Source organism: Elgaria multicarinata, chromosome 3 (assembly GCF_023053635.1).
Source record: "Elgaria multicarinata webbii isolate HBS135686 ecotype San Diego chromosome 3, rElgMul1.1.pri, whole genome shotgun sequence".
Taxonomy (NCBI): domain Eukaryota; kingdom Metazoa; phylum Chordata; class Lepidosauria; order Squamata; family Anguidae; genus Elgaria; species Elgaria multicarinata.
This window is the reverse complement of record NC_086173.1, coordinates 52082070-52108114: the sequence shown is the minus strand read 5'-3', so window position 1 is coordinate 52108114 and position 26045 is coordinate 52082070. Positions and strand designations below refer to the sequence as shown.

At 42.3% G+C, this 26045-nt stretch overlaps 1 protein-coding gene across 1 annotated transcript; it reads right to left on the bottom strand.

Annotated features, from left to right (window-relative positions):
- Window positions 1-1722: 1722 nt before the first annotated feature.
- On the bottom strand, window positions 1723-23797 carry LOC134394659 (E3 ubiquitin/ISG15 ligase TRIM25-like). Its single transcript, XM_063120291.1, has 6 exons — window positions 23178-23797; window positions 20112-20207; window positions 19077-19310; window positions 13730-13892; window positions 11974-12036; window positions 1723-2487 (listed from the first exon to the last, which is right to left on the bottom strand). Exons 1-6 carry the CDS (start codon window positions 23760-23762, stop codon window positions 1949-1951), a joined length of 1680 nt encoding a protein of 559 aa, XP_062976361.1. The 5' UTR covers window positions 23763-23797; the 3' UTR covers window positions 1723-1948.
- Between the last annotated feature and the right edge of the window lie 2248 nt (window positions 23798-26045).

Here is a 26045-nt window from a genome sequence, read left to right as displayed (position 1 = left end):
TTCCGTGCGCCTTTTTAAAAGTTCAGCTCCTGCCTCTCGCTCTCCCCCGCGGTGTCATCTCCCCGGGACTCTCTTCGGTGTGTGCTCACACACATGCACGCAAACGCAAATACAAACACACCGAGGGAGAAAAGTGTTTTGCAGGAGGAGCCACCACCGCCGGGACACGCCAGAAGAGCCGCCGGGTGGGAGGGGGGATTATTCGAATGGAAGAACACACGAGGGGGAAGCGGCCAGAGCAGTGTCTTTGAATGGGGTAGAGATTCTTCTGCAGGCGGCGCTGCCTAGCTCACAGTACACACAGTAAAGAAAGAGGCGCTTCTTTTAGGTTACGTCTTTAAAAAAGGTGCACGGAAGCGCCTTCGCAACAACGTGCAGATCTGGCCTAGGACTTGCAGAATACTCACAGCCCTGCTGTTCTCTTTAAATATAACAAACTATGAGATTCCTTGGATTTCAAGGAACCTGCTGGACTGGGGAATTGGTGTTTGATGTCCATTAAGTTACACTTCCTGTCTCATTACTAGAGGGAGGGGGGACAGCATGAGCTTCGAACTGCTACCAGGACTAGGGAGCTACCTCAGGTCTCCTGGTGGAACATCCGATTCAAAACCAGTAAGCCAATCGATGTCAATATTTTGCTAATGACCAATCAAGGATATGCAGTATATATCAAAGCCTTTCCTCAGATTATGGAAAAGAGACTAAATATAAATTTGATATAGAGAAGAATGATAAAGAAAATATCTAAGCAGCCCATGGGCTCCACATATATTTTGGTCTGTAAAGCAAAGTGAAAATATGAATACAGGTTAAATGTACTATCCTCTGTCAATAGGTTGATTTAAATTTAATGGATTTCTTTATATATATTTACTCCTTTTCTTTTTCTTTCTTTTGGTAGATTTTGTTTTGGAAAATCAATAAAATCACACACACTCAGGTCCTCTGGGAAGAATTTACTCCAGCCAACAAAAACCAGGCTGACAACTATTACCCAGAGGACCTTTTCTTCTGCCGCTCCCAGTTTGTGGAATGGCTTGCCGGGAGAGACTCATGAATTTAACAGTCTTCCAGAATTTAAGAAAGCCATAAAGACTGATCTCTTCCGGCAGGCCTACCCAGTTGAATTTTAAGATGCCTTTTTTTAATAATGTGCTGCTTTTAATAATGTATTAGTTTTAAATGTTTTAATTAGTTATATGTATTTTATGGTGTTTGCATTTGTGTTGTACCCCACCTCGATCCAGAGGGAGAGGCGGGTAACAAATAATAATAATAATAATAATAATAATAATAATAATAATAATAATAATAATATACACACTCTGCTAATAAAAATGGTACTGCGAGTTGAAAGTAACCTTTTTGGTTGTTTTTTTGTAATACATATCATAGCTGTGCCTCAACAGGCGTATCTAATCTACATAATTAAAGTGGTTTAATAATAATAATTTCCTCTCTCTGGAGATCTCCAAGAACCACAGCACTGTAGGAAAGCCATGGACTTTAAACAAAAGAGTTTTCAGCAGCCATCCACCTATTTACAGGATTCTTTAAGAGAAGCTATGATAGCTGAAACAATGAAAATGTTAGTCTGTAGATAGAGTGTTACAGAGCATCTTTAAACACAAGAAAAGTGTGTGTGTGTGTGTTTTTCTCTGGTGAGGCCAGTTGAAAACTCAGGGAGAAAGGGAAAGTGGTAACAAAGCACTAAGCGAGTTTCTGTCATGTCTCCAAATGTGTAGCAAGTCAAAATCTCCCATAACAAAACACCATTGTAAACTCAAACACTTAGTTGTAACATTCGTTTCTGCTTGTAGCCATGTAATTTTTTTTTAAAAAAATAAAGTAGAATTCTCCCTCAGCATAGGAATGAGACAAAAGTTAATTTTATCAGCCTTTGCTTTTAGGGAGTGGGTGATGGTGGGTTTTTTTTTTTTTTTATCTACTCTGGGTGCTGTTTCAAAGTAATGGAAGCCCCGCTGCTTACCATGGCAGCTGGATATAGCGGCTCAGTAAATGTGGTTAGGAAACGGTAGATGAGGTTCATGGTATCGGCGATGCCATAGAAGGTCAAAGATCCAGCAGCATAGTCTAGCAAGACCCCGATGGTTTTGTAGTAGTTGCCTTGCAGCACAGTCTGGATATTGTTATTCCAGACGGAGAACTTCACTGAGTCCCACTCCAGGCACCATGAATTGCTATTCCTGCCAATCAGGTACATCATGCAGGCTTTTTCAGTCCTATGCCTGTAGCTGTAGGTGACGCCTAAGCAGAGCCACGCATTTGAGATCTCGGCTTCCCAGTAATGGCAGCCCTCACACAGGCTGCGGGTGCACAGCAGCTGGGGCCAGTGGTTGAAGCCTTGGCTGGGTTTTGAACAGTTCTCCAACAAGATCCCCAGGTTCAGCACGGAGTGGGTCTCTTTAAACAGGAAGAGCTCTTCGTTGGCAGTGCTGGCATCAAAATTCAGGATACAATAAGCTGTTTGTGAAAGGGGGGAAAGAAAAAGAACAGAGAATTGTCAAAAGCAGCCAATCCAGAAAAGAGAAGAAAGGTGAGGAGGCCCAGAATGATCAACGCATGTTCCAGCAAGTCACTGAGGCTAGAAGGGATCTGAAGGTGTTTATTTATTGATTTATTAGATTTATATCCCACCTATTTTCCAAGGAGCTCAAGAAAGCATACATGGTCCTTTCTAGATGACTCATTTTATCCCAAGTCACACAGTAAGATCTATTACACAGTTGAACTGGGATTTGAACCTAGGTCTCCTCAGTCCTAGCCCTGCACTCTAACCACTACTCCACCACTTGCCCAAGGCAAGAATGTCCACAAATTGTCCCACATCCAGATTACACATCAAGCACCCTACAGAATAATGTAGACAATCCTCTTCATTTATTGCACATGTATTATTTTTAGCCATTCTCCAAAAAGTTCAGGATAGCATAAAGGAAGCTTTGCCCCCTTTTTTATCCTGACAGTTACAACAACAACAACAACAATGTATTTGTTACCCGCCTCTCCTTCTGGATCGAGGCAGGGTACAACACAAATGCAGACACCATAGTATATATATAATTGATTAAAACATTTAAAACAAATACATTATTAAAAGGCATCTGTGAGATGGATTGCGAAAGGGAATGGCAATAAATTTATCCAGAACCATCCACGGCTGTGAGGGAATTTGTACCTAGGTCTCTCGTAGTTTCCACAACATCCCATTGGTTCTTTATAGTGTTTATATGTGCTACAAGCGGTCAGCAACAGCAAACAAAGGGATCCATGTCAAAGGCGCCTATCTGAGTAGAAGAGGGGGTTAAGTAAAGCAATCCAGGAGGTTAAATCAAATGAGCAAGACCACAAAGCGGAAGGAAAGATAAAGCTCCAAAGTTCCTGCCTCACCTCTTCTGAACAGAAATTCCTTCCCATTCCCAAATGTAATAATCACAAGTCCTAAGGATTTCAGCAAAGCATCTCTAAGGAAAACATCTTCTTGGCTTATAAGAAATATTGGTTCCACCAGCATCCCATGTCCAACCATGACAATTTTTGAAGAAGCGGAAGCAAACAAACAAACAAACAGACAGTATCTTTGGAAGAAATTCAAAGATTGGTTTTCATACCAATGGACCACAACTGAAGCAATCAAAAGCATAAAATAACATTTATATCCAGTTTATTTGCTTTCACTATGTGGAATAATATTGCTACATGTTACACTTCTAATGGGTAGAAAATATTTTCATGATTTTCATTTGGAATGTATTCAGGTACCAATTTACAGTCATTAATTCTTGCATCCATAACCTTTTTTTTTAAAAAAAATATCTAAATTCATCGGGGATAGTAGTCTTAATAGAAGGAGAAATTTGGCAGATGTACCTTGTGCCCTCACTGTGCCGCAGTGTTGGAATTTGGAAGTCTAGAAATGGGGTGTTTGGAACACCCTGGCAAGCATATGTCACTAGAGCCATTGTTCTCACAGGCAAGCTGGCCCTACCGTTAGAAGGAGTGACGCAACTGCCTCAGGCAGTAGATGATAGTAGGAGGCAGTGCTAACAGTGGCCTGGATGTTCTTCCTCAGCCCACTTGGGAGGACAAAGCTACACAGCATGAGTGTCCCTGCATCCCCTAAGCCATTCTGCTGCCCTCAGGTGTGGTGGAGGATAGGGTGACCATATGAAAAGGAAGACGGGGCTCCTGTATCTTTAACAGTTGAATAGAACAGGAAGTTTCAGCAGGTGTCATTTGTATACATGCAGCACCTGGTGAAATCCCCTCTTCATCATCACAGTTAAAACTGCAGGAGCCCTGTCCTCTTTTGTATCTGATCACTCTGTCTATACTCCTGCAGCTTTAACTGTGGTGATTTCACCAAGTGCTGCATGCATACAAATGACACCTGCTGAAATTCCCTTCTCTATGCAACTGTTAAAGATACAGGAGCCTTGGCCTCCTTTTCACATGGTCACCCTAACCAAAACACACACATTGTATGATCAGGAAGTCATAAATTTGACTCTCTTTGAGGGGCATTGCAAGCTGGTAACTGCAGGCTGGTATTTTAATGTGAGTCTTATTAATCATTAGATTAATGTTGACATTAACCTTTCCTCTAGTACAAGGATGTTGTTTTTTCCCAGAGGTAGAGTACCAGAAGTTTCTGGCCCCAGTGTTTTCTTCCTGAAACCCCAAACAGTGCTTAATGTCGTTCCGTTCTTAGCCCTTTCTTGGAAAAAAAGAAAAAGTAGGAATAGGTATTCCCATATAACAGCTTTGAGGGTGGGGATGTAGGGCCCAGACTTAAGTAGGGTGACCATATGGAAAAGAGGACAGAGCTCCTGTATCTTTAACAGTTGTATTGAAAGGGGGATTTCAGCAGGTGTCATTTGCATGCCTCGTGTGGTGCAGAGTGGTAAGCGGTAGTTACTGCAGCCAAAACTCTCCCCACAGCCTGAGATCGATCCCAGCGAAAGCTGGTTCTCAGGCAGCTGGCTCAGGTTGACTCAGCCTTCCATCCTCCCAAGGTCGGTAAAATGAGTACCCAGCTAGCTGGGGAAAAGGTAACTGCGACTGGGGAAGGCAATGGCAAACCACCCCGCTACAAAAAGTCTGCAAAGAAAATATCAGTGAAAACAGGCGTCCCTGTAGGAGTCAGCAATGACTCAAGTGCTTACACGAGATGTTCCTTTCCTTTCCTTCATTTGCATGCATGCAGCACCTGGTGAAATTCCCTCTTCATCACCACAGTTAAAGCTTCAGGAGTATAGCTAGAGTTACCAGTTACAAAAGAGGGCAGGATTCCTGCAGCTTTAACTGTGGTGATGAAGAGGGGATTTCAGCAGGTGCTGCATGCATACAAATGACACTTGCTGAAATTTCCTTTTCTATACAACTGTTAAAGATACAGGAGCCCTGTCCTCCCTTTCATATGGTCACCCTGGACTTAAGGCCACCCAGTGAGTTTGTGGCTGAGCTGAAATAGGGACTTTCCAGCTCACTCTCTTATCCATTAACTCACTTGATGGCCTCTCTATCTCCAGCGCCCATCTGCAATGCACGCCAAACTGACTGAGGGGCTTCCAGACAGAGGGCACTGAGTACTACGAATCAGGAAGCATCATGCTGCTATTCCATCTTCTGCTTCTTTACTGATTTTCTATTGTAAGAAAAAGGATGGAAGAAGTGGTGGGAAAACATGCGGGGTGTTGGTGGTGTGAAGACAACTTAATCTCACCCCCCCAAATTCCGTGAACAAATGAGGCGATAGCACAATAAAAGCACCCTGGAAGCACCCTGAGACAGTGTTTGCGAAAAACATAGAGGACTTAGGAAAAGCGCTCCATAAATTCTGAGTATCTGCATCCTATTTCCAAGCCTGGTCAGTCCTGGTGATGATTGCCTAAGACAAAAATAAAGGGGCGGGGGTGTCTCTACCAAGATGTTCTATCTCTGCAAAAAATAATAGCAACTAAACTGACTCCCCCCCCTCGCCCGCCCGCCCCCACTTCTCCCCAAATGCTGCCCAGGAACAAAATCTGAGAGAGGAGAGAGAGGAGGGAAGGTCAAAAGGTCTTCTTCCTTCTCTCCCATATATTTCACCAACTCAGTTTCTTCATGTCTACTGTAGAATGCATATTCATGTGTACATGTGCATTTGTATGTGATATTTGTATAGATAAATGAGAACATGTGCACATTCAAATGCATGGGGGGGGCATGTTCATGTTGTTTGTGTTGAGTGGAGGAAACAATACAGTCCCATCCCTATGCCCCCTCTCCAAATTATTATCGATATCCTTAGTGTAGATGTGGTGGTCCCCTAATAATAATAATAATAATAATAATAATAATAATAATTTAAATATATTTCCTACCTGCCTTTCCCTCTGGATCGAGGCAGGGAACAACATTAAATATAATACATAAAACTGGTTAAAAGAGCATATAAAAAAATTACAGTATTAAAATAACAATCACAACAATAGCGGAGAGAGATGTGTATTCATTGTTTCCAGAACCTTGTCATATTATTCTGCTAATCCAATTCCTTCTGGAATGCTGAACATCAATAAATGTCAATGTTGAAATGCCCAGGGCACGAAGCATTTCATGGTGATTAAGTACTCGGACAGGATCAGAGAAAGCCAGATAGGACTAGGATAAAATAAGGCTACAAGTGAGTCTCTGGGTGTGGGCCATAATTAACCACTTACCGCAAATGTCTTTCCTCTGGGAAGACAAGAAATCCAACGGGCGTAATTTCCCAGCATGGATATACAAAGATTGGGAAAGACATAGAATCATAGAATAGTAGAGTTGGAAGGGGCCTATAAGGCCATCGAGTCCAACCCCCTGCTCAATGCAGGAATTCACCTTAAAGCATACCTGACAGATGGCTGTCCAGCTGCCTCTTGAAGGCCTCTAGTGTGGGAGTCATTCTTGTTGAACTTCATATAGCTGTTCAAGGCACAGAACAGGATCTCTGCCAGTGAGTGACAATGCGGTGAAATAGCACTCTTCTGAACAACTTTTAAAATGTTTCCCCCCCGCTCCTTACACTACTTGGAGTGAAATGCTTCCTAAAACATTTTGTAAAGTGCTAGAACTTGAAGTGTTTTTCAAAGCTAGGCCAAAATACATTGGACAGTGGCAAAGCTGGTGTGTCAGAACTGGGTCAGTGTTGGATCTCTACAATTCTCTAAAACCACAGCAGTTTGCTAGCAGACTGTTCCTTTGTTAGATAATAAGCCAAGATATTTGGTTGATGGCTTGTCAATGGGAGGTGATGGCAGGAGAACCGTATCCAGATAACTGGAGATTTCTCTTAAGTAAGATGTCACGAAAGACTACAACAATGATTCTTGTGGCTCTTTCAAGACTAACTAATTTATTCTGGCACAAGCTTTCATGGACACTATCCACTTCATCTGATGCATGAAGTATTAAGTGGAAGTATCCATGAAAGCTTATGGCAGAATAAGTCAATGGAATTTAAGTTAAGACTATCTTTTCACACTAATTTCAGTTGGCTCTAACTACATCTAACTTGATCTGAATCCATACTATTGGGTTGTTTGTACAATCACAATGGCTCGTTTAACCCACAATGATTGTGCAAACCTGGTCTATATGTTCAAAGGCACCATTTGCAAATACACAGAAGGCTCCCATGCAGGCATTCTGGGATCCTCCATTGTGGATGTGGAACTATGGCAGCACCTGAAAACATTTTTTTTTGTGGGGGGGGGGGATAGAAGTGGCAAGTTTATTTCTCTGGTGGAAGAAGTTTTGCCCTACATGTTAGGTTTTTCTGAAAGAGAAGTAACAGTTTTTTTTTCATAAACATATTTTATCTGAAGTATGTTCAGTTGATTTTGATGGAGTTAACTTTCAAGCAAGCATGCTTAGAATTGCAGCCTTGTCTTCATTCCCAGTTTATAATTCATTTACAGGGATTCACCACACAAGGTTGAAATCTGGCCCCCTTACTGGGGCTTTCTGCTTCCAGTTTCTTTCTGGGATTATGATAGGTTCCTTTACATGGTGGGCATGTGATTTGAATTTAATTGAAAATTTCCTTTTTCTATCTTTTCAATTACACAGTGGTTGAATTATAGCGCAACACCAGCATTTCATATGGCTGATTGATCAGAATAATATTTTGTATCATGTTCTCTCCGATCTTTTTGAAAGTGGGATAAATGTCATAAACTGTGGGAGGGGCCCTAAAGGTTGACTATGTCATGTAAAAGGACCACAAACATCCGCAGGAGCCAATCTTTATTGCACTACGTAAGCCCCGTGTAAAAAGGGCTCTTAATTTCAGATTACATAAGATTCAGTGCTTTTCCTTCTAGGAACTCCAGAGGTCCTTACAATGGAAGTGGGTGAGGTGGTGAACAACTTGTCTGGTTGCAGGTACCCTCATCCACTAGGCTCTGGGCAAACAGTACCTTTGGGATTGTGGAGGAATGAGGTGAAGAGGTCAGTAAACACCGCCCCCCCCCCCAAATGAATGTATGGAAAGGGCTTCTGCTGAGAAACTGACAGTGTGTTAAATAAGCACAATCACAACATTTTGTTCATACATACAGTCTTCTCCCCTGGGGGGGGGGAGGAATGGGTTCTGTGTGCTTTGGGCACAGCACTGATAGCCTGGGGGCTTGTGACATCACCCTCCCCACTCCTGAAGAGCAATTTTTCAACTTTTTTGTTTTGTTACAAAATGAGACACCAAACAAAGGTTAAGTAGACTAAACTTGCAAGTGGTGCTTAACATAAAAGAAAAGAAAAGAAAGATGCAGCCCGCCCCGCCCCCACTTTTTGAAACATGAGGGGAGGTGCCAGACAGACAATTGAATCAGAGTGTGATGCTCTGATGAGTACATCCATCAAAAGCATTGTGAAAGGTGGAGGTGGAGGTGGGTGTGGGGAAGGAAGCCAGGCCTGCTCTGCAGGAACAAGAGCCAGGATGAATGTTCTTTTTTTTTTTTTTTAAGGAATGTATGTACGCAGATACTCTAATTGCTAGTTAAAGATTAGGGTAGCTTCTGTCATGGGAAAAGCTGGCAAGCCTGATGGATACTTTACTGCATGAAGAGTCATTCTAAAAATTATGATTATTTTTGTAACTTTTCATATGAGCACTGCCTTAGAACCAGCAGTTCTGTGCTAATAGCACATTTTGCAGGAGCTAGCAAAGTTCTCCCGGAAATGCCCTGGACTATAGCTTTCCAAAATGTGGGCCCAGCAACCATTTTTCATGACATTGTCAGTGTCTCCCTTGGGTTTGCCATTTACTTTTTCAGACCAAACTTCAGAGACTTTGCTTAACAGGCACAAACTCACAAGGGCTGGCTTTTCCAGTGCAGTTGCAGTGACAAGGAAAGAAGTTAGAAAAATAAGAATGGGCAAGCCCTAGCTTGCTTTTGCCCCCAATAATGTAGCTGCCCTGCACTTCCTTTCTGCATTGTGTACCAAGTACCTTGGACTTCAGATTCACATACATTATGCAGCTTCAACAGTTGGAATAATGCAAACAAAACAGAAGTGGACCAAGTCTTCATTTGCAAATTACATTCTGACTATTACCAAGGTTTACTGCTCTTCTTTAACAAAAATGTCTCTGTCTCTGGCCACAGCTAGACCTAAGGTTTATCCTGGGATCATCCAGGGTTCGCCCCTGCCTGAGCACTGGATCCCGGGTGTCACCTAGATGAACAGGTTTGACCCCTGGATGATCCAGGGATAAACCTTAGGTCTAGCTATGGCCTCTCTCTCTCTCTCTCTCTCTCTCTCTCTCTCTCTCTCTCTCTCTGTGTGTGTGTGTGTGTGTGCGTGTGTGTGTGTATGTGAAGAATTCATAATATTGAATGAGGTCCTTGCTTTTTGGTCCTTGTTTGTCGATTACGAAAAAAGAAAGCGGTTTGTTTTCTAATGTGACACTTATATCCATCTTACCCAAGTGCCTGTCTTGAGGGCTTTTCTGTATCAGGGCCTTAATGCAATTTTTGGCACAGAATTAAAGCACGTGCTGCTGTCAAGAGGCTCAGGATGACGCTAGTTCCCAGGCAACTCATCTAATGGGATTATTATGCACAAAACGTAGCACAAGCCACAGTTAAGGAGGCTGAGCCAATTTGTACAAGGTGGGGGACTATGGCAAGTAGCCCCAAATCCCCATGAATGCACTTCCCTGCCTGCAGCCAGCTAATGGTGTGCAACCTCCCTCCATGCATAGGATCATGCTTCTTATATTTCACATCTGAATTCAGTGGGGCTGGGGGAAGTAGATGAAGAAAGAAAACAGAACAAACATTCTTCCCCCCACCTTTGTAAAACAAACTGCTGGTTTGGTTTGTAAGTTTAATTAGAATACCCTGACTTCTTCCATGAATGCCTTCTCTGCATTAGCAGCGGTACAGATCAAAGTGAATTTCCCTAAGCGTGATAAGCCATGGTGAGGTTCGGCTGTTTATTTACTGGTAGATGCCCTCAGGACAGTATACAATCATAAACAAAAAATAAATACAACAATGGACATATTAAAATGTTAAGGAGCCGGCAATAAAATTAATCATCAAAGCAACAGATTAAAGATTAAACTCCTGCTTTCCTGCTTAAAGACGATGGCACTAATGTATACAGTGGTGTCTAAATGTGTACGGTGAGGGTGCCAGCTGGCTCACCTGGGAAGGGCATTCCACAGATGGAATGGGGCACTATGGAGAAGGCTCATTCCCTAGTAGCCACCTGTCACCCAGAGAAGAGTCTCTGAAGATGATCTTGGCAATCAGGCAGAAATGTTTGGGAGAAGGCACTCCTTCAGGTAGGAGATTCTAAACCACTTAGGGCTTTAGGGGTCAGCATCGACATGTAGAATTGGGCGGAGGACCTGATGGGCAACCAGTGCAGATGATGTAGCACTGGAGTAATAGGTTCGAAATGGCCTCTCCCAGTAGGCAGCCTTTCTTTGTTCTGCACTGCACTAACTGAAGTTTTCAGACTGTCTTCAGAGATAGCCCCACATATAATGCATTGCAATAATCTAGGCAGGAGGTTGCAAGTACGTGGTTAGCAACAGCATCTCTGTTCCAGGAGGGTCAAAGCTGGTATATATGCTGATAAAAAGTATTGCATGTCAATGAGGCCACTGAGGTTCAAATTACAGAAATGGATCTATGAGCATCTCCAGACTACGAACTTGCCCCTCTGGGGAAAGGGCAATCCAATTTAGGGCAGGTTGAACACCATTTATGCATTGTTAATTTTGCTGTAGGTCAGCACATGGAATTCCTATTGACTCTCTGGTATTTGTATTTTTAAAATATTTTGCATTTGTGTGTTCCAGTTCTTTTTCTTTTTCTTAATTGCCACAGTCATTGGCTTGGTTCACACAACAGGCTCACTCACACAGTAGTTGAGTGTGGCTTGTTTTTTGAACCATGGGTTAGTGAGTTGTGTGAACCCTGGACATTTTCTTCAGGGTGACTTGTAACCTTACAGTGTGGCTTATTTTTCCCAAACAAGTCCCCTTGAGAATCCATGGTTTGTTGTTGGATTGTTCAGGTTGGTTAGCAAGCTGTCTTGCAGGAAATGTTGTGGGTTCAGACATGCCCACAGTTCAAGAAACAATCCACAGTTAAAAACAACAACAACTCACACTCAACTACTGAGTGTGAGTTAGCATGTTGTGTGAACCCAGCTTTGATGGCTTTTGCATTCTAAGAATGCCACTTTTAGTGATACAATGCAAGAGCCCAACTCTTCACAATTCTATGGGGCCTTTCATCATCCACAAGCATTTTGATACCTTAAGAATGTATAGGCTGGCACATACAAAAACAACTCTAACAAGGTTAATTTGTAGAGATCTGTCAGTCAACACACTGACTACTTCCAAGTTTAAGACAATCCAGAGGACAATAGTGAGAAAACAAATGTAACTGAAGCACCTACACTTTAGGAGACTCTTCCGGTCTGTGGGTGCTGGTATCAGTTCATAAGGCACCATAGTGATCCCTGAAAGAATAAAAGTGCTTTGAGTTATTTATTCTGGGCATATAGGATGGCCTGTCAGTGGTGTTACATAAAAATAAGAATTGAGTTGTTGCCCTCAATGGCAAGGACAACTGCAAGTTTCAAACTTACTTTTGGGGCTTCTTTAAATGAGTGTTTTATAGACTGGCCACTTCACGGGTCATTTTGGTGATGCCGTGAGCCTCCTGTGTGTCTCCCGCTTCTTCTTCCAGTTTTAGTGACACAAACTAAACCTCAGAAAACCCGACTCTTCTGAGATATGCTGAGTTTGTCAAGATTTCCTGCTGTGTGCAGGTGAGGTTGTGCAATAAAATGAACACTAGAGAGCTCTGTCCCATTGAAATGTAGAGGCCACATGATTGCTGCTCTCTTCTCCGTGTAATTCTGCTCATGTCAAATGCGGAAGAGAACCAGGAAGCAGAGTGATGGTAAGGAAATGCGATTTTCCCCCATCTGAAAGTCCTCTTTTACTCTTGAGTAGGAGTAGGTGCCTTTATAGTGAATCACTGAGGGATTTTACTATATTCAGTGGTATACAAATGGCAAAAATAAATAAATAAAACAAATATATCATTACCCTGAAAAGTCCCCAATTATTATTCCAGAAGAGTAGCCATTTTAATCTGTTATAGCGGGGATGGGGAACCTTTTTTTGGCCAGAGGGCCGAATTCCAATCTGGGAAAGGTCTCAGGGGCTGCATTCCATCTGCGGGTGGGGCGGTTATAGTTAAACAACAGACTCCTTTGGCATGTCAGGACTAAAAAAAGACATGTGCCAGGAGCTATCTCATAATCGGTTGCTGTTCCTAAGACTTTGCCTATATTTAAAAGTGGCAAGAGCCAGCAACATTTCTTTGCTCAGTTACTTTCCTGCATTCAAATTAAATGGATAAACAACATAAAACTAAGTGTCATTGGCCAGGAATTAGGACTAGACAGAATAACGTAGCACAGACGGTAGCAGTTTCCCATGGGAGCTCCCTACACTCCAAGTGATCATGGAGTTTTATTGCAAAACTAGGGTGTTGGGAGGGACTCTTCAGATCTTCTTCCTGGTGGATGGAATAATCCATCTACTCTGCTAATTTCCCCAATCTGTCATGGGGAATTCCAGGGTGTCCACATGGGCTGCAATATGGCTTGGGGAAACTGTATGTGCTGCATCAGTGTAGGGAGTTATTCTAGTCCCAAACCATTTTGGCTGCTCTTTTCTGTATATTCTCTGGTTCTACAACATCTGTTTTGAGGTGATGTGACTAGAACTGTACACAGTATCCCAAGTGTGGTCGCATCATAGATTTGCATTATGAAGAAGTAATCAGTTTTATTTTCGGCCCTTTCCTAACAGTCCATAGCACGGAGTTTGTGTTTTCGCAGCTGTCAAACACTGAATCAACATTTTCATGGAGCTATTCACTATTACCCCCAAGATCTGTATCCCAGTCACAAAACAGCACAACTTGACACAAACCAGTTTAAATTTGTAGATATGTTAAAGGTGCAATGACCCACAATTTCAAGTGTTTTAGCCCTGCTTGCACCACTCTGAAGGGGTTCTTGGTGTTAAATTGAGACGGAAGTGATTGAAAGGTAAATTGGGTAATGGTAACAAAGTAATTTGAGCCCAGGAATGTGTAATGCAGGAGATCTGTCCAAGTGTGCCAAGCTAACTCACCTTTCTGAAGGACTTTGTTGATAAAGCAGAGTCCAGTCATGGACATCTGGGATTTCAAGTCACTCAGTGTCTGCTTAAGCCCTACGAAACTGGTAGGTTCTTCACATTTCAGACCAGCCAAGGCTTCCATGCAACCGGACATTATCTTTATCTTTGGGAAGTCCTGTAGGAACAAACAGATTTTAGAAGAATTACAATTTTCCAATTTATATTGGAAAATATAAATATAAATACATTTATATTTCCTTGGTTAAAAAAAAAGGAAACTTTTTGTTTGGCACAATTTCTCTAACAATGTGGGCATTCAGACATGCATAATCCTCTGGGTACAGAAATGCCACGATCATAATAACAAGGCACATTGAGAGCTTGATATATATTTCCACCCATCCCTTGGGAAATATTATAAAGTTTTTGCACTCTCTTGTGCAAATGCTAGAAATATTTAAGCGGGATAAAATAAAATGTTATCAACTTTTTCCCTTTCCAATTTCCCAAGAGAACTAACCGGGCATAGCCTGAAGGTACACAGAATCAATCCTATTGAAGCTAAGGTCTAGGTCTGGCCAGTGCCTGGATGAGAGACTGCCTAGGAAGCCCATGGATTCCTTGGAAGGCTGGAGAGAAATGTAATAATTAAATAATATGCAACTGCTTCTTGTCTCTTCTCTGTGGCTCTGGTGGGGCTCTGCAGGACATCTGGACAAATGTGTGTTTGTGTTTGCTGACCTATGTTTGCTGAGATACTAAAGGCACTTACAAAGAAGAACTGGTGGGTGGGAGGGGCAACTTAATTCTCCGCCCCCACCACACACTTAACTCACCTGGGAATGGTTCCCCAAGCTGCTCTTACCGCTGATTCTGGAGCCTGGATGAGGAACAAAAACTGGGAGGCATTTGCAAGGAAATGTGCGGGGGAAGGCTTACACACTGCCGCTCATTCCCAACAATTCTTCCCTGCAAATACCAGCTCACATGATGAGGGAAATATGGAGGACTCTCTCACCCCACCACAATAGTTTTCCTTGTAGCTCGTAGTTGCACCTTGAATATTAGTCTTGGATGGTCAGCCTATGAGGAGCACTGGACTGCTGCTACTAAGGTGAAGCAGGGGGTTTGTACCTCTTTCAGTCCAAGAGCTGAGTTCCATTTCAGAAAAGCTCTCGGTGGTGGTGGGGGCTGCATTCCAGTGGACGATGGGGAGCAGGTGGGCGAGGGCAAATGGGCAGAGCCCCAAACCCAAAGTATTTTCACTTAAAGCTCTTACTGCCAGGAGAGGCATTTCAACCTTTGAGAATAAGGAAAAAAACTGCACAAAAGGTGGGAAACCACCAAATGATCAGGAGGCGTGGCCATCTGGGGACCCCAGGAAGGCTGGATTTGGCCCATGGGCATGACGTTCTGCACCACTGAGGTACAGAATAAGGAAAGAGGAGATTGTTGATGGATGGGATGGAGCGGAAGGAAAAGAATTAGGAGGAAGTAACAGGATCCTGGGAGGAGAATACTGAGCAGGTCCTGGGAGGAACAGAAAGGTGATAGTAGAATAAAGTTGTAGGAAATGCAAAAGGCGATCCTTAAGTCCTGGGTAATGTGGAACACTCTAAAAGAATGGGTGTGGTGCACTGGATCAAGAGTTACATTCAGTAATCCACGTTCAAATTTCTGCTCACCTATGTGATACATTCAGTGGCTTTGGGCAAGTTACAACACATATGCTGCTTGACAGTGCTTATGAAAGGTTAAACTACCGGCTTTGAGATCCTCACAAAAAGGGTGCAACATGTATCAGAGAAATAACAATAAAAAAGATACCCTGTTTGGGCAGAAAATACCATTGGTGGAGACTAAGATCTCAACCGCCAGATCAAAGGCTAGCAAAGCCTTTATCAGGGGTTGAATTATTGCCTATGTTGCTCATCTAAATAAATAAATAAATAAATAAATATATCTAGGTAAGAAGCTGAAATCCCTTATAACTCAGTTTGCCATCTCCTCCACTGCACAACTTTACCAAGAATTGCAGAACGCTAAGCATGAATTGAATATTATTCTTTCACAACAGGCGGAATTCGCTTTGACTTGCTTAAGACAAGTATACTGGGAAAACGGTGAATGTCCTAGTAAGATCCTTGCACAACTTAAGCAGCAAAAACATCAAAATGTTATCTCATCTATTAAGGATGAGAATGATGAAGTATATACTCCTATAGATATAAACTCATCATTTTAAATTTTTTATACTGATCTTTACAGTAAGGATAGCGAGATATCAGAGCAAGACATGGAGGCTTTCCCCCCTAATATTAATTTTCCATGCTTGGATTCATCACAACAACAGCTTCTTCTAGCTCCTCTATATTTGGAGGTAATTATGAATGCATTAATGAATATGAACACGGCGAAATTACCTGATCCAGATGGAGTTTCAATTGAGTGGTATAAAACATTCTCTAGCTTTCTAGCTCCAAAGCTCTGTTGTCTTTATAATCATATTTTTTAATCAGGCTTTCTTTCTTCATCATGATGCTTATATTGCCATGATCCCTAAGCCTGGCAAGGACCATACCAATTGTGCTAACTATCGACCTATATCATTAATTAATGTGGATATCAAAATATTGATTGCAATATTGGCTGATAGATTGCAACAAGTTATTGCAGCACTTTTGACCATCAAAAGAATTATTCTACAACTAATAAAGATAAAACCACACTTCCTATAATGCAATGGATTGAAGACTGAATGATTTATTTATTTATTTATTTATTTATTACATTTATATACCATCCCATAGCCGAAGCTCTCTGGGCGGTTTACAAAAGTTAAAAACAGTGAACATTGAAAATGGATATACAAAATTTAAAACCACCAAAAGTATAAAAAGCAACAATAACATTAGCAACATTTGAACAAGTGGCATACAGGCATCATTTAAGAATGGACTTCTACTCAGACATTTGGTCTGCCTTTCCCGATGTCTATGTGTATATATGCTACTTTTCTTTTTGTTCTTTTTTCATTTAGAAATGGTGATATTTGAAACTGAGGCTTTTGAAGTATGTAGTTGTATACATTTATTTTTATTATTTTATTTTATGCCTTTTATTTTGTTTAAAAATTCACAATAAAAAATTGATAAAAACAAACCAACCTCCAGATCAAACGAACACAAGAAATACCCTACATACCACTAGGAAATATAAAAGGCAGCTGGAAATATCAGTGAGTGCTTCATCACTGTTTTGCTATAGGCTAAATCCATTTGGTAAACGCCAACAGGTCCATTCCTACAGCTAATTTTTGTGCGTGTTTTCATAGCTTGTCTCAAATGGCACAGAGGCCCTTTTACTCACATGACACAATATTCAGTAGAAGTCTGATTTAGATTCTGTTTCATTATTTATTACATTTATATAACGCCCCATCGCCGAAGCTCTCTGGGCGGTTTACAAAGATTAAAACACTGGACATTAACAACCAATATACAAAATTTAAAAGCATAAAAAGAGATTAGATAAGATCCATTTATTTGTATTTCCGTATTGACTTAGATTAGAGAAACATTTCCCAGCTGTTTGAACAAAATAAAATAACACTCTTTTGGCATGTTTATAGCAAAAGGAGAGTTCTCTGCTGGAGATTTTAAAAATCAAGGCAGGAGGTGCTGCAGAAACATTTATGAGCAGCAGCATACAAGAGGGCAGGAAGAGGACTTTGTCTCTTGCCCAATATGGCTTTGTGGTGAAAGAAAGGGCCCACTATCAGCACTGAAGTCAGGATCTGGCTCGTACTGGTGCCAGGGGAGAAATGTATTTTGTAAACACACAAGCAGAGCAATCAAATGACGGGGGGCAGGTGATAAAAGTTTGCACCAAGCTTGCCCATGTGAACACGACCTTGCTCCTGGGACTCTACCCAGTAGATCAGAGAGGGAGAAGGTCATGGAGGTGGGTCCACCCAACATTGTACAATCACTGATAGATTCATTCTCTTTCTCCTATGCTAATAGCGTATGTAGCAACAGTACAAAGGAAGCACTGTCCATTCCAAGGTTATGTGATGATGGGAGTTGGAGTCCAACACACATCTGGGGGGCACCAGGTTGGGGAAGGTGTGGAGCACACTTTAGTTTTTGAGCCCATTTCTCCTTGTAATAGACCTCACAGGTAGGACCTTCTTATACCCAGGTCACATACTTGAAATGAGACTGAGGCAGGGAACTCAGAGCATAGGAAACAAGCTTATACAAGGTCAGAGTACTTGTCCATCTAACCCAGTTTTGCCTTCTCTGTCATGGCAGCAGTTCTCTTCCTGAAAGGGGGCTTTCTCGTGACATCTGCTAAGTGATCCTTCTAAATGAAGCTAATTGCCAGACACCGAGGAAGGGAAGTTCTGCATTCAAAGCAAGCCCTCTACCCTGCCCATGTTAAGGCTGCCCAAGGCCAGTGTTTTGTCCACTGGACCACACAGGCCACTAGCATCCGGACCTGTTTTACATTATTGCCTAGAGCTCTACAACGCAAGAGACATCATTGCACAGTAGTGCATGCACTGGTAACTTCCCGATTAGACTACTGCAATGCACTCTACATGGGGCTGCCCTTGAAGATGACTCGGAAGTTGCAGCTAGTGCAAAATGCAGTAGCTAGACTACTGGTGGGTACATCTTACAGAGACTACATAACACTGGTCTTAAAGGAATTGCACTGGCTGCCTATACGCTTCCGGTCAGAATTCAAGGTGTTGATAATGACGTTTAAAGCCCTTAATGGCTTGGGATCTCGATACTTGAGGGAGCGCCTCTCCTTATATATGGCTGCCCGAGACTTGAGATCTGTTGGAGGAGCCCTTCTCCGCATCCCACCAGCACAACACATTTGCTATGATGGGACAAGGGAGAGGGCTTTCTCTGCTGTGGCACCCTGACTGTGGAATGCCCTCCCCTTGGAGGCCCGACTGGCGCCAAAGCTGATTTTATTCTGGCCCCAAGTGAAAACATGACTTTTTAACAAAGCTTTTAATGGCTGAATTCACTAGGCACATTGTTTTAACTGTTTTAATAGTTTTACTGCTTTTAAATTATATATTGTTTTAACTTGGTTTATGGTTTAATTTGTTTTTAGCTGTGTATATCTACTGTTTTTATATTGTATGCTTTTATCTGTATGCTGCCCTGAGATCTTATTGATATAGGGTGGGATATAAATGTTTTAAATAAATAAATAAATAAATAAATAAATAAATTGCATGGATACGCGAGAGCTGCTAGACCACGCCGCCAAAGGCAGGCGCTAGTGGTGCTGTCTGCATTCCCATCACAGAGTGGAAGGGAGTGAACTCTACCTGCAGGAACTGATGGTCACTTGGGTCGCCCGCAAGCGTTGCCAGCCACAGGTTCTGCTTCCTGAGATCGGCCAGTTGCTCTTGCCTCTGCTGAATGGAATTTCCCATTCCAACTAAGGCCAACCTTTCCTCTTGGTCTATGAAGTCCACCACCATGGTCTGCAATCTCTTGAGTTCCTTCATCACCTCGGCAAAGGCCCGATTCACTTCATCTCTGGCAGTCTTCACCACTTTCTGAAATGGAAAGGCAATGCCAAGCACAATGTACTTTCATTTACCCTCTGCCCATTTATCTGAAATTCTCAGGCAAGGTGCTGCAGCCCAAGGACAGACAGACAGACAGACAGACAGACAAGACACCTTCTAAGTGGACAGGCTATTATGGAACCCCATTCACCCTATTTTGTCCAGCCAATTGGTCCTCATGCTATCAATGTCCTTCTTCTCTTGAGAGCTTGCAAAACCTTTTGTAGCATTTTGGTTAGTCCTAATAAAGCTGTTGCCCACTGTGGAACCTAAAAAAGGGCTGTTTTTTTTTTAAATCGAACAAAAACAATAACGTGGCACCAAACAAACATTTAAGCAGGTAAACATCCTAGTCATTCTATATGGTTTTAAAGTGAGAAGCCCACATGAAGCATGTGGAGGGCAGGGCAGGGAGAAGAGGAAGAGGGAATTAGCTTTCTGGCATCTGCTTCATCTGTCACTTGAGGAGCAAAGTCAGGCTAATGCTGAGCTCACCCACAGCAGGAAACCCTGTATTCACACTGTCCGTATTCACACTCCTATTTGCAGATATGTCTGTATGTAGCCTTGTATTGTGGCCTCTTTCACAACAAGCAAAACATGTTTAGCTGCTTTTATTTTTCTAAATAGTAAAAGCTCAATGCATTAAACTCACACACACATCAGTGATGAGACTTACAGGACCAACTCAGCGAATGCCTGAACAGGACTAATATGTGCCACTGACGCTGGATCATGTGTCATGTACTTGGCCCCTTTGCACAATATACCCTCAGGCACTTTTCTCACCGTGAGGTAGTTCACTCTCCCCCGGTGTTTTTGACTGTCTGCTGCCAAAATCAGGATCTGGTTTCCCACATTGGCATGTATTCTCTTGACCTCTGCCTGGGAAAGAAAGAATTAGAACATAGAAGAAGAAGCATCTGGGAGATTCCTCCTCCATATACCTCTTTAAATACTCTTCACTCTGTATCCTCCAAATTTTGCTGACAGAACAATCCTTATTTACATTTTTTAATCAATAAGTTTGATTACAGCAACAATGTAACAGTTAACAGTATTCTGTCACATGTCAGAAACACATGTACACACCATTACATGTGAATAACTGTTCAAGTGTACAGACCATCAATCTGTACAGTGTGCATAGATTGTACACATGTTGAATGTTACATGTGAATAACTACAAGCGTACATATTCACAATGTAACATGTGAAACCCCTTTAAATGTGCTGTGGAATTATATTACAATTCGATTGACTTCATGGAAAGGGTGCTGTTGGACTTCCATTGCAAGGTACCAGGTTAGAAGGGCAGCCATTAGAATGAGCTAGTAAGGCTGCTATTCTTAAGCACTTCAATATTTATTTATATTTATAAAAGCTTCTATTCCTTCCAAAAGGCTTACAATTAAAAAAAAGATTTTAAAACCCAATCTGGCAGAGGGTTGAGTGAGAGGAAAAGAGTTTGCTTTCTGTTAAAAGGTGCTGAAAGCTGCAGGTTTTAAAAGGGGTTGTTTAGTGTGTTGAGAGCCTCGTGTGGCGCAGAGCGCTAAAGCAGCAGTTTCTGCAGCTGAAACTCTCCCCATGGCCTGAGTTCGATCCCAGCGGAAGCTGGTTTCAGGCAGCTGGCTCGGGTCGACCCAGCCTTCCATCCTCCCGAGGTCGGTAAAATGAGTACCCAGTGAGCTGGGGGAAAGGTAATAACGGTCGGGGAAGGCAATGGTAAACCACCCCGCTAGAAGGCCTGCCAAGAAAACGTCCGTGAAAGCTGGCGTCCCTCCAAGAGTCAGTAATGACTCAGTGCTTGCATGGGAGGTTCCTTTCCCTTTTTTCTTAGTGTGTTGAGGCTCAGACTTCATACTCAGCCTTTTGGGCAGGTGAGTTGTCTCCGTGACTAGCCAGCCATACCTCCCATGGCAGCCTTTTTGTGGTGGTGCTCAGGACAGTTCCTCAAATTGCCTGATGTGTCCATGGGCCCAAGAGGGGTAGCCTGTCCCTGGCTTAACATATTACTTTGACACTTTGTCTTTGGGCCTGAGACATTTCATCAGCTGGGGCTCCCTCTTGAGGTGATAGAGCTGGCTCATTTGCAAGCCTGACCTGCTTTTATAACCTTGGCTAGCTTTCCCCATGTAGCCAATTAAACTAGGACGGCAGCTTAAAAACAAGCAAACAACAAACCAAGCCAATGTTGTACTGTTGCCCAGCTGTTTTTAAAGTTAGGAAGAGATGCCATTAAAAGAAATCTAACCTTCTAGAACGACTACGCTTTTTAAAAAAAAATTTTTTGATTTCATTTCCCCCCTTTGATCTAGAATCACAAAGTGGCTAACAGAAAAAAAGGATATATAAAAAGCACATAAGCCATCCATAGCAGTGGCATCAGATCCAGCATATCAAAAGCAATTATCAAAAGCAACTTGGGACCAGGATATCTGAGAGAGCGCCTTCTCCCTTACCAACCTGCCTGGTCACTGAGGTCATCTGAGGGCCTGCTCCTGGTGGTTCCACCTAGATCCATCCTCCTATTGGAATCCACCAGGGGAAGAGCCTTCAGCGTGGTGGCACCCCTCCTGTGGAATTCCCTGCCTCTGGAAGTCAGGCAGGCGCCAACCTTGTACTCCTTTCGGCACCTCCTGAAAACATCTTTATTCCAAGAAGTCTTTCTTTAACATGCAGCCTTGGATTTCTGTTTTTGCTTCTTTTTAAATTTTGTTTTAACTGGTTTTTTTTTCATTTTACCTTGTACACTGCTCCGAAATTTTTCAATGGGGAGTGGTATATAAATATTCTAAATAAATAAATAAATAAATAAATTGCAGAAACGTATTTATCAGGATAGAATTCCTGCAGCTCAAAACCCATTGCTTCTTTTCCTGCCTTTAAACATAGATGGAATACAGATATTGCCCATTTTCTTTTACACCCATGTCATCAAAGACTAACAGTTGTGAGAGTCTGGGCTTTTCTTCATGAGGTATTAAAAACCACCCTACTCATGGTTGTTTACGGGTTCTTTAGACCACATTGGGATCCTCCAGTTTTGCTTCTGTGTCTATAGAGCACTTTTGCTCCCCTCCCAAAAAAAATTATAACAGGGAAAATGTGGTATTTAATTGCAAAAGAAACCACTTTGTTCACTTGTTTATTCATGCTATTCCACTACATCACAGTGCCACCTATAAGTTATGTAGCAGAAAAACAGGAAAGGAAACACTATTCATTTAGTGTTCAGATCTCAATTAGGCAACAAAACCAAGAGTAGATTCAGTAGATTAACTGCTGATGAACAGCCTCGTGTAGTAAAGCTCTCTGTCTTAACTTTTTATGGGACATCTTGTGGGGGTGGGGAAGTAGTCTGAGTGGGATTTCCCTATTCCAAACTCCCATCCCAAACATCAGTCCCTTGATGTTTTGACTCAAAGATCTATATGCAGAAATCATTCAGGATTTTAAGGTTAAAAAGTATGCCCTGTGGAATATAGCATATCGGTACAGACAGGCGACACATTTTGGAAGCATATGAATGTGTCTTCTGGGATAAAGAACAAGGAACTGCAAATTGAGCCTGCTGCTGGTAAGAGCAGAAATGTTGAGAAAGGACAACGAGAGAAACAAGGTATAAATTAGGTTGTGCTACTGGAAGCCATGTGGGCCCTATGAGGGAGGATGCCTGCCCTCCCCTCCTCCCTGTTGCCAATGCAGAGGTACAAGAAGAGAATGGCACCTGTGGTGATGGGGTACTTTTAGGGAGCAATGGAGAAGACGCTTGTACTCTTCTCATTGTTGCCTTCCAGGAAAGTTAGCTGCTGACCTTACAGGGTATATGTATAAAGTGGGCACAATACTCACTTCTTTCCTGCCTCTGTCCTCTTTGAGAGACACTGCTTCGTGGTTCTTGTGTTCTTCCCGGACGCAAATTTGGCAAATGAACTCGCCTTCCATTTTGCAGAACAGCTCCAACAGCCTTCGATGTTTCAGGCACATATTGGCCTTCAGGTCATTGAGAGGCTCTATCAGCTGGTGGTTCTTGAAGGTCTTGTCTTCATAGTGGGACCGGAGATGGTCGTCGCACAAGGCAGCCATGCACTGCAGGCAAGACTTGACCGCCTTGAACTTCCTGGGGGAGCAAAAGTCGCACGGGACATCTTTCGAACCCGCTAGCTTCCAGGACTCCTGAGCCTCCTCTCGGGTGAATCTCAGGGCAATTTCTCCCAGGGTTATGTTTTTGCGGAGTTGCGGTCTCGAACTGAACGGCTCGCGGCACTGAGGACAGTAGGGGCATTCCCCAATCATGGCTTGGTGGTCCCAGTAATCCTGCAGACAGTCCATGCAGAAGTTGTGCCCGCAGGCCGTGGTGACGGGGTCGGTGAACACCTCAAGGCATATCGGACACACAATATTGTCTTCGAGGAAAAGAAAGCTAGCTCTTTTCATCCCAATGGGGCACTTTTATTTTTGGCTTGGACTCAGCCAATACGTGTAGGCTTGCAAAGCTTAGGGAAATGTAAAAAGTAGGGCTATCACCTATTAAAAAAAGAAGAAGCTGTTGAACCATATGAATTTTGATTGATTAAACCTTACAAAATTATTTTTTTTGGGGGGGGGAATAATGCTGTCTTTCCCCCACAACCTGGTGACCTCCAGATGCATTGGACTCTAACTTGCATCATTCCCAATGACCATGCTGGCTAGAAATGATGGGAGATGCATTTCAATTCATCAGAAGGACACCAGGTTGCAGAAGGCTGTTTCAAATGATATATATTTTATTCTTTTTTTTTAGATATTGCATTTATATCTCACCTTTTTTTCTCCAAGGAGCCCAAGGCGGTGAACATAATCCTCCTCCTTTCCATTTCATCCTCACAAAAGCAACCCTGTGAGGCAGGTTGGGCTGAGAGTCTGTGACTGGCCCAAAGTCACCCAGTGGACTTCCATGGCTGAGTGGGGACTAGAACCCAGATCTCCTGAATCCCAGTCTGACACTCTAACCACTACACCACACTGGCTCTCAGTGTGTAGCATGAACAATCATAGAAAACGCAACCCCACTCGTGAGAGAGACAAGGGGCAATGGGAAAGACGCCACCTGCCCCTTACATTTACATTATGAACTTATTTTTACAATAAATAAAAGATTTAAATGTGTTGCCAGGTTAATGGGAGTGGGTTAGTCTTTTTTTTTTTTTTACTCAATTAATACAGCCATTACACTGTTGTAATTCCAGTTAGAAGACATAGGTTAAATGATCACCCAGTATTAAATAGTGCACACTGTAGAAATTCTGAAGCGTTGTTTTAGATTCACGTGGATGTTAAAAGCCACAAGACACTGCTCAATATAATCCGGACTGGATATATTACAAAAAAGAATTTGCTTTGCAAAATAAATAATCCTACATATGTTTACTCAGAAGTAAGTCCCATTGTGGCCAAGGGAGCTCACTCCCAGATCAATGTCTATAGGGTTGCAGCCTCAAATTCTTTTCACAAGGACAAGGGCAATAGAGAGCAAGGAGACAGGCAGCATGGTGGATCTACTAGGTCTTTCAAGGATCTTTGTAGCTGAATCCTTTAATCAACACTCTGACAAATCCTTTACACATACACACTCTTGCAATTTTTCAAGCCTTTCCCTCCCAAAAAGAAAGAAAGAAAGGCTGGAAACCTGATTCAAAAAGGCAACATTCCCTGAAAGGGCAACTGTGCCAGATCCATGCACAGCCCCAATGGCCATCTACTTTGATGTTCTGCATGGCACTAGCCATGAAGTGTGTGTTTACCTATGGGCATCCTCAGTTGATTAGAAGGATATTATTCCCACCTACAATGATATGGAGATTTTTTTCTAAACACCAGACCTTTTCTCTTTGTGAACAATGCTGTGGTCCATCTAGGGGTCGTTCTGCACAATTGTTTGCATTTTGCTGGGTGCATTGCTCTTCCACTGAGCTATTGTTCCCCTTGAAGTATACTACATACTGGCTGAAAAAAGGCTTACCTTGGGAATTTGCATGAGTTTCTGACCTGAGCATGTCTCTTCATTGGAAGGAGACAAGCTCAGAGCAATTTACTCATGCTGAGATGCAATTCGCAGCCTCCTTTGCAGACAGATCGTCTGTTACACTTTTTCATCAATCAGTCTTTTACATGTATCAGCCTTTAATTATTCCATACATTTATTTCTCACAGCACACTTGTTTTGGAATTATTGCTGTACTACATATGACAAAAACATATGGGATAACTGGATAACATGATTTGGAAACAGAATGTACTCTCTCAGTAGAGGGAACTCAACTAGATTATGCATATTCCTTCAGTTCCTGCACTTTGTAATCTTATAATTCTACAAATGGATTAATTTTGATCAGTACTACAAATTACACACTCACCTGTTCAGCTGAGTAACACTGAAAATGATCTGGCAAAAAAAATAAGCCACTAGTGAGTACTAGCGAAAAACTCTTCCATTCAGAGAAGAACTGACTCTCCAAGCTTGTGACCAGAGGTTCACTTCGTGTTCCTTTTGGCCCAAAGCAACAGCTCCTATTCAGTTCCTGCTACTTTACAGCCTTTCATGGGGTTTGGATTTGTTAGCTGACATCACAGTTCAAACTACAAAGGAGAGGGAGTTAACCACTGTGGTTATGATGTCATTACTAGGCTGACCCAAGTGAAACTATTAAAGATCCACTCTGCAGTGCCATTGCAAGA

Bases quoted from the DNA above. Each gene is read 5' to 3' on its own strand.
- LOC134394659 (XM_063120291.1), bottom strand. From the start codon at position 23,762: ATGAAAAGAGCTAGCTTTCTTTTCCTCGAAGACAATATTGTGTGTCCG. The intron at 20,208-23,177 runs GTGAGTATTGTG...TTTCTTTCCCAG, and splicing joins AGGACAGAGGCAGGAAAGAA to GCAGAGGTCAAGAGAATACA. The intron at 13,893-19,076 runs GTAGAGTTCACT...TTGTTCCTACAG, and splicing joins GTGACCATCAGTTCCTGCAG to GACTTCCCAAAGATAAAGAT.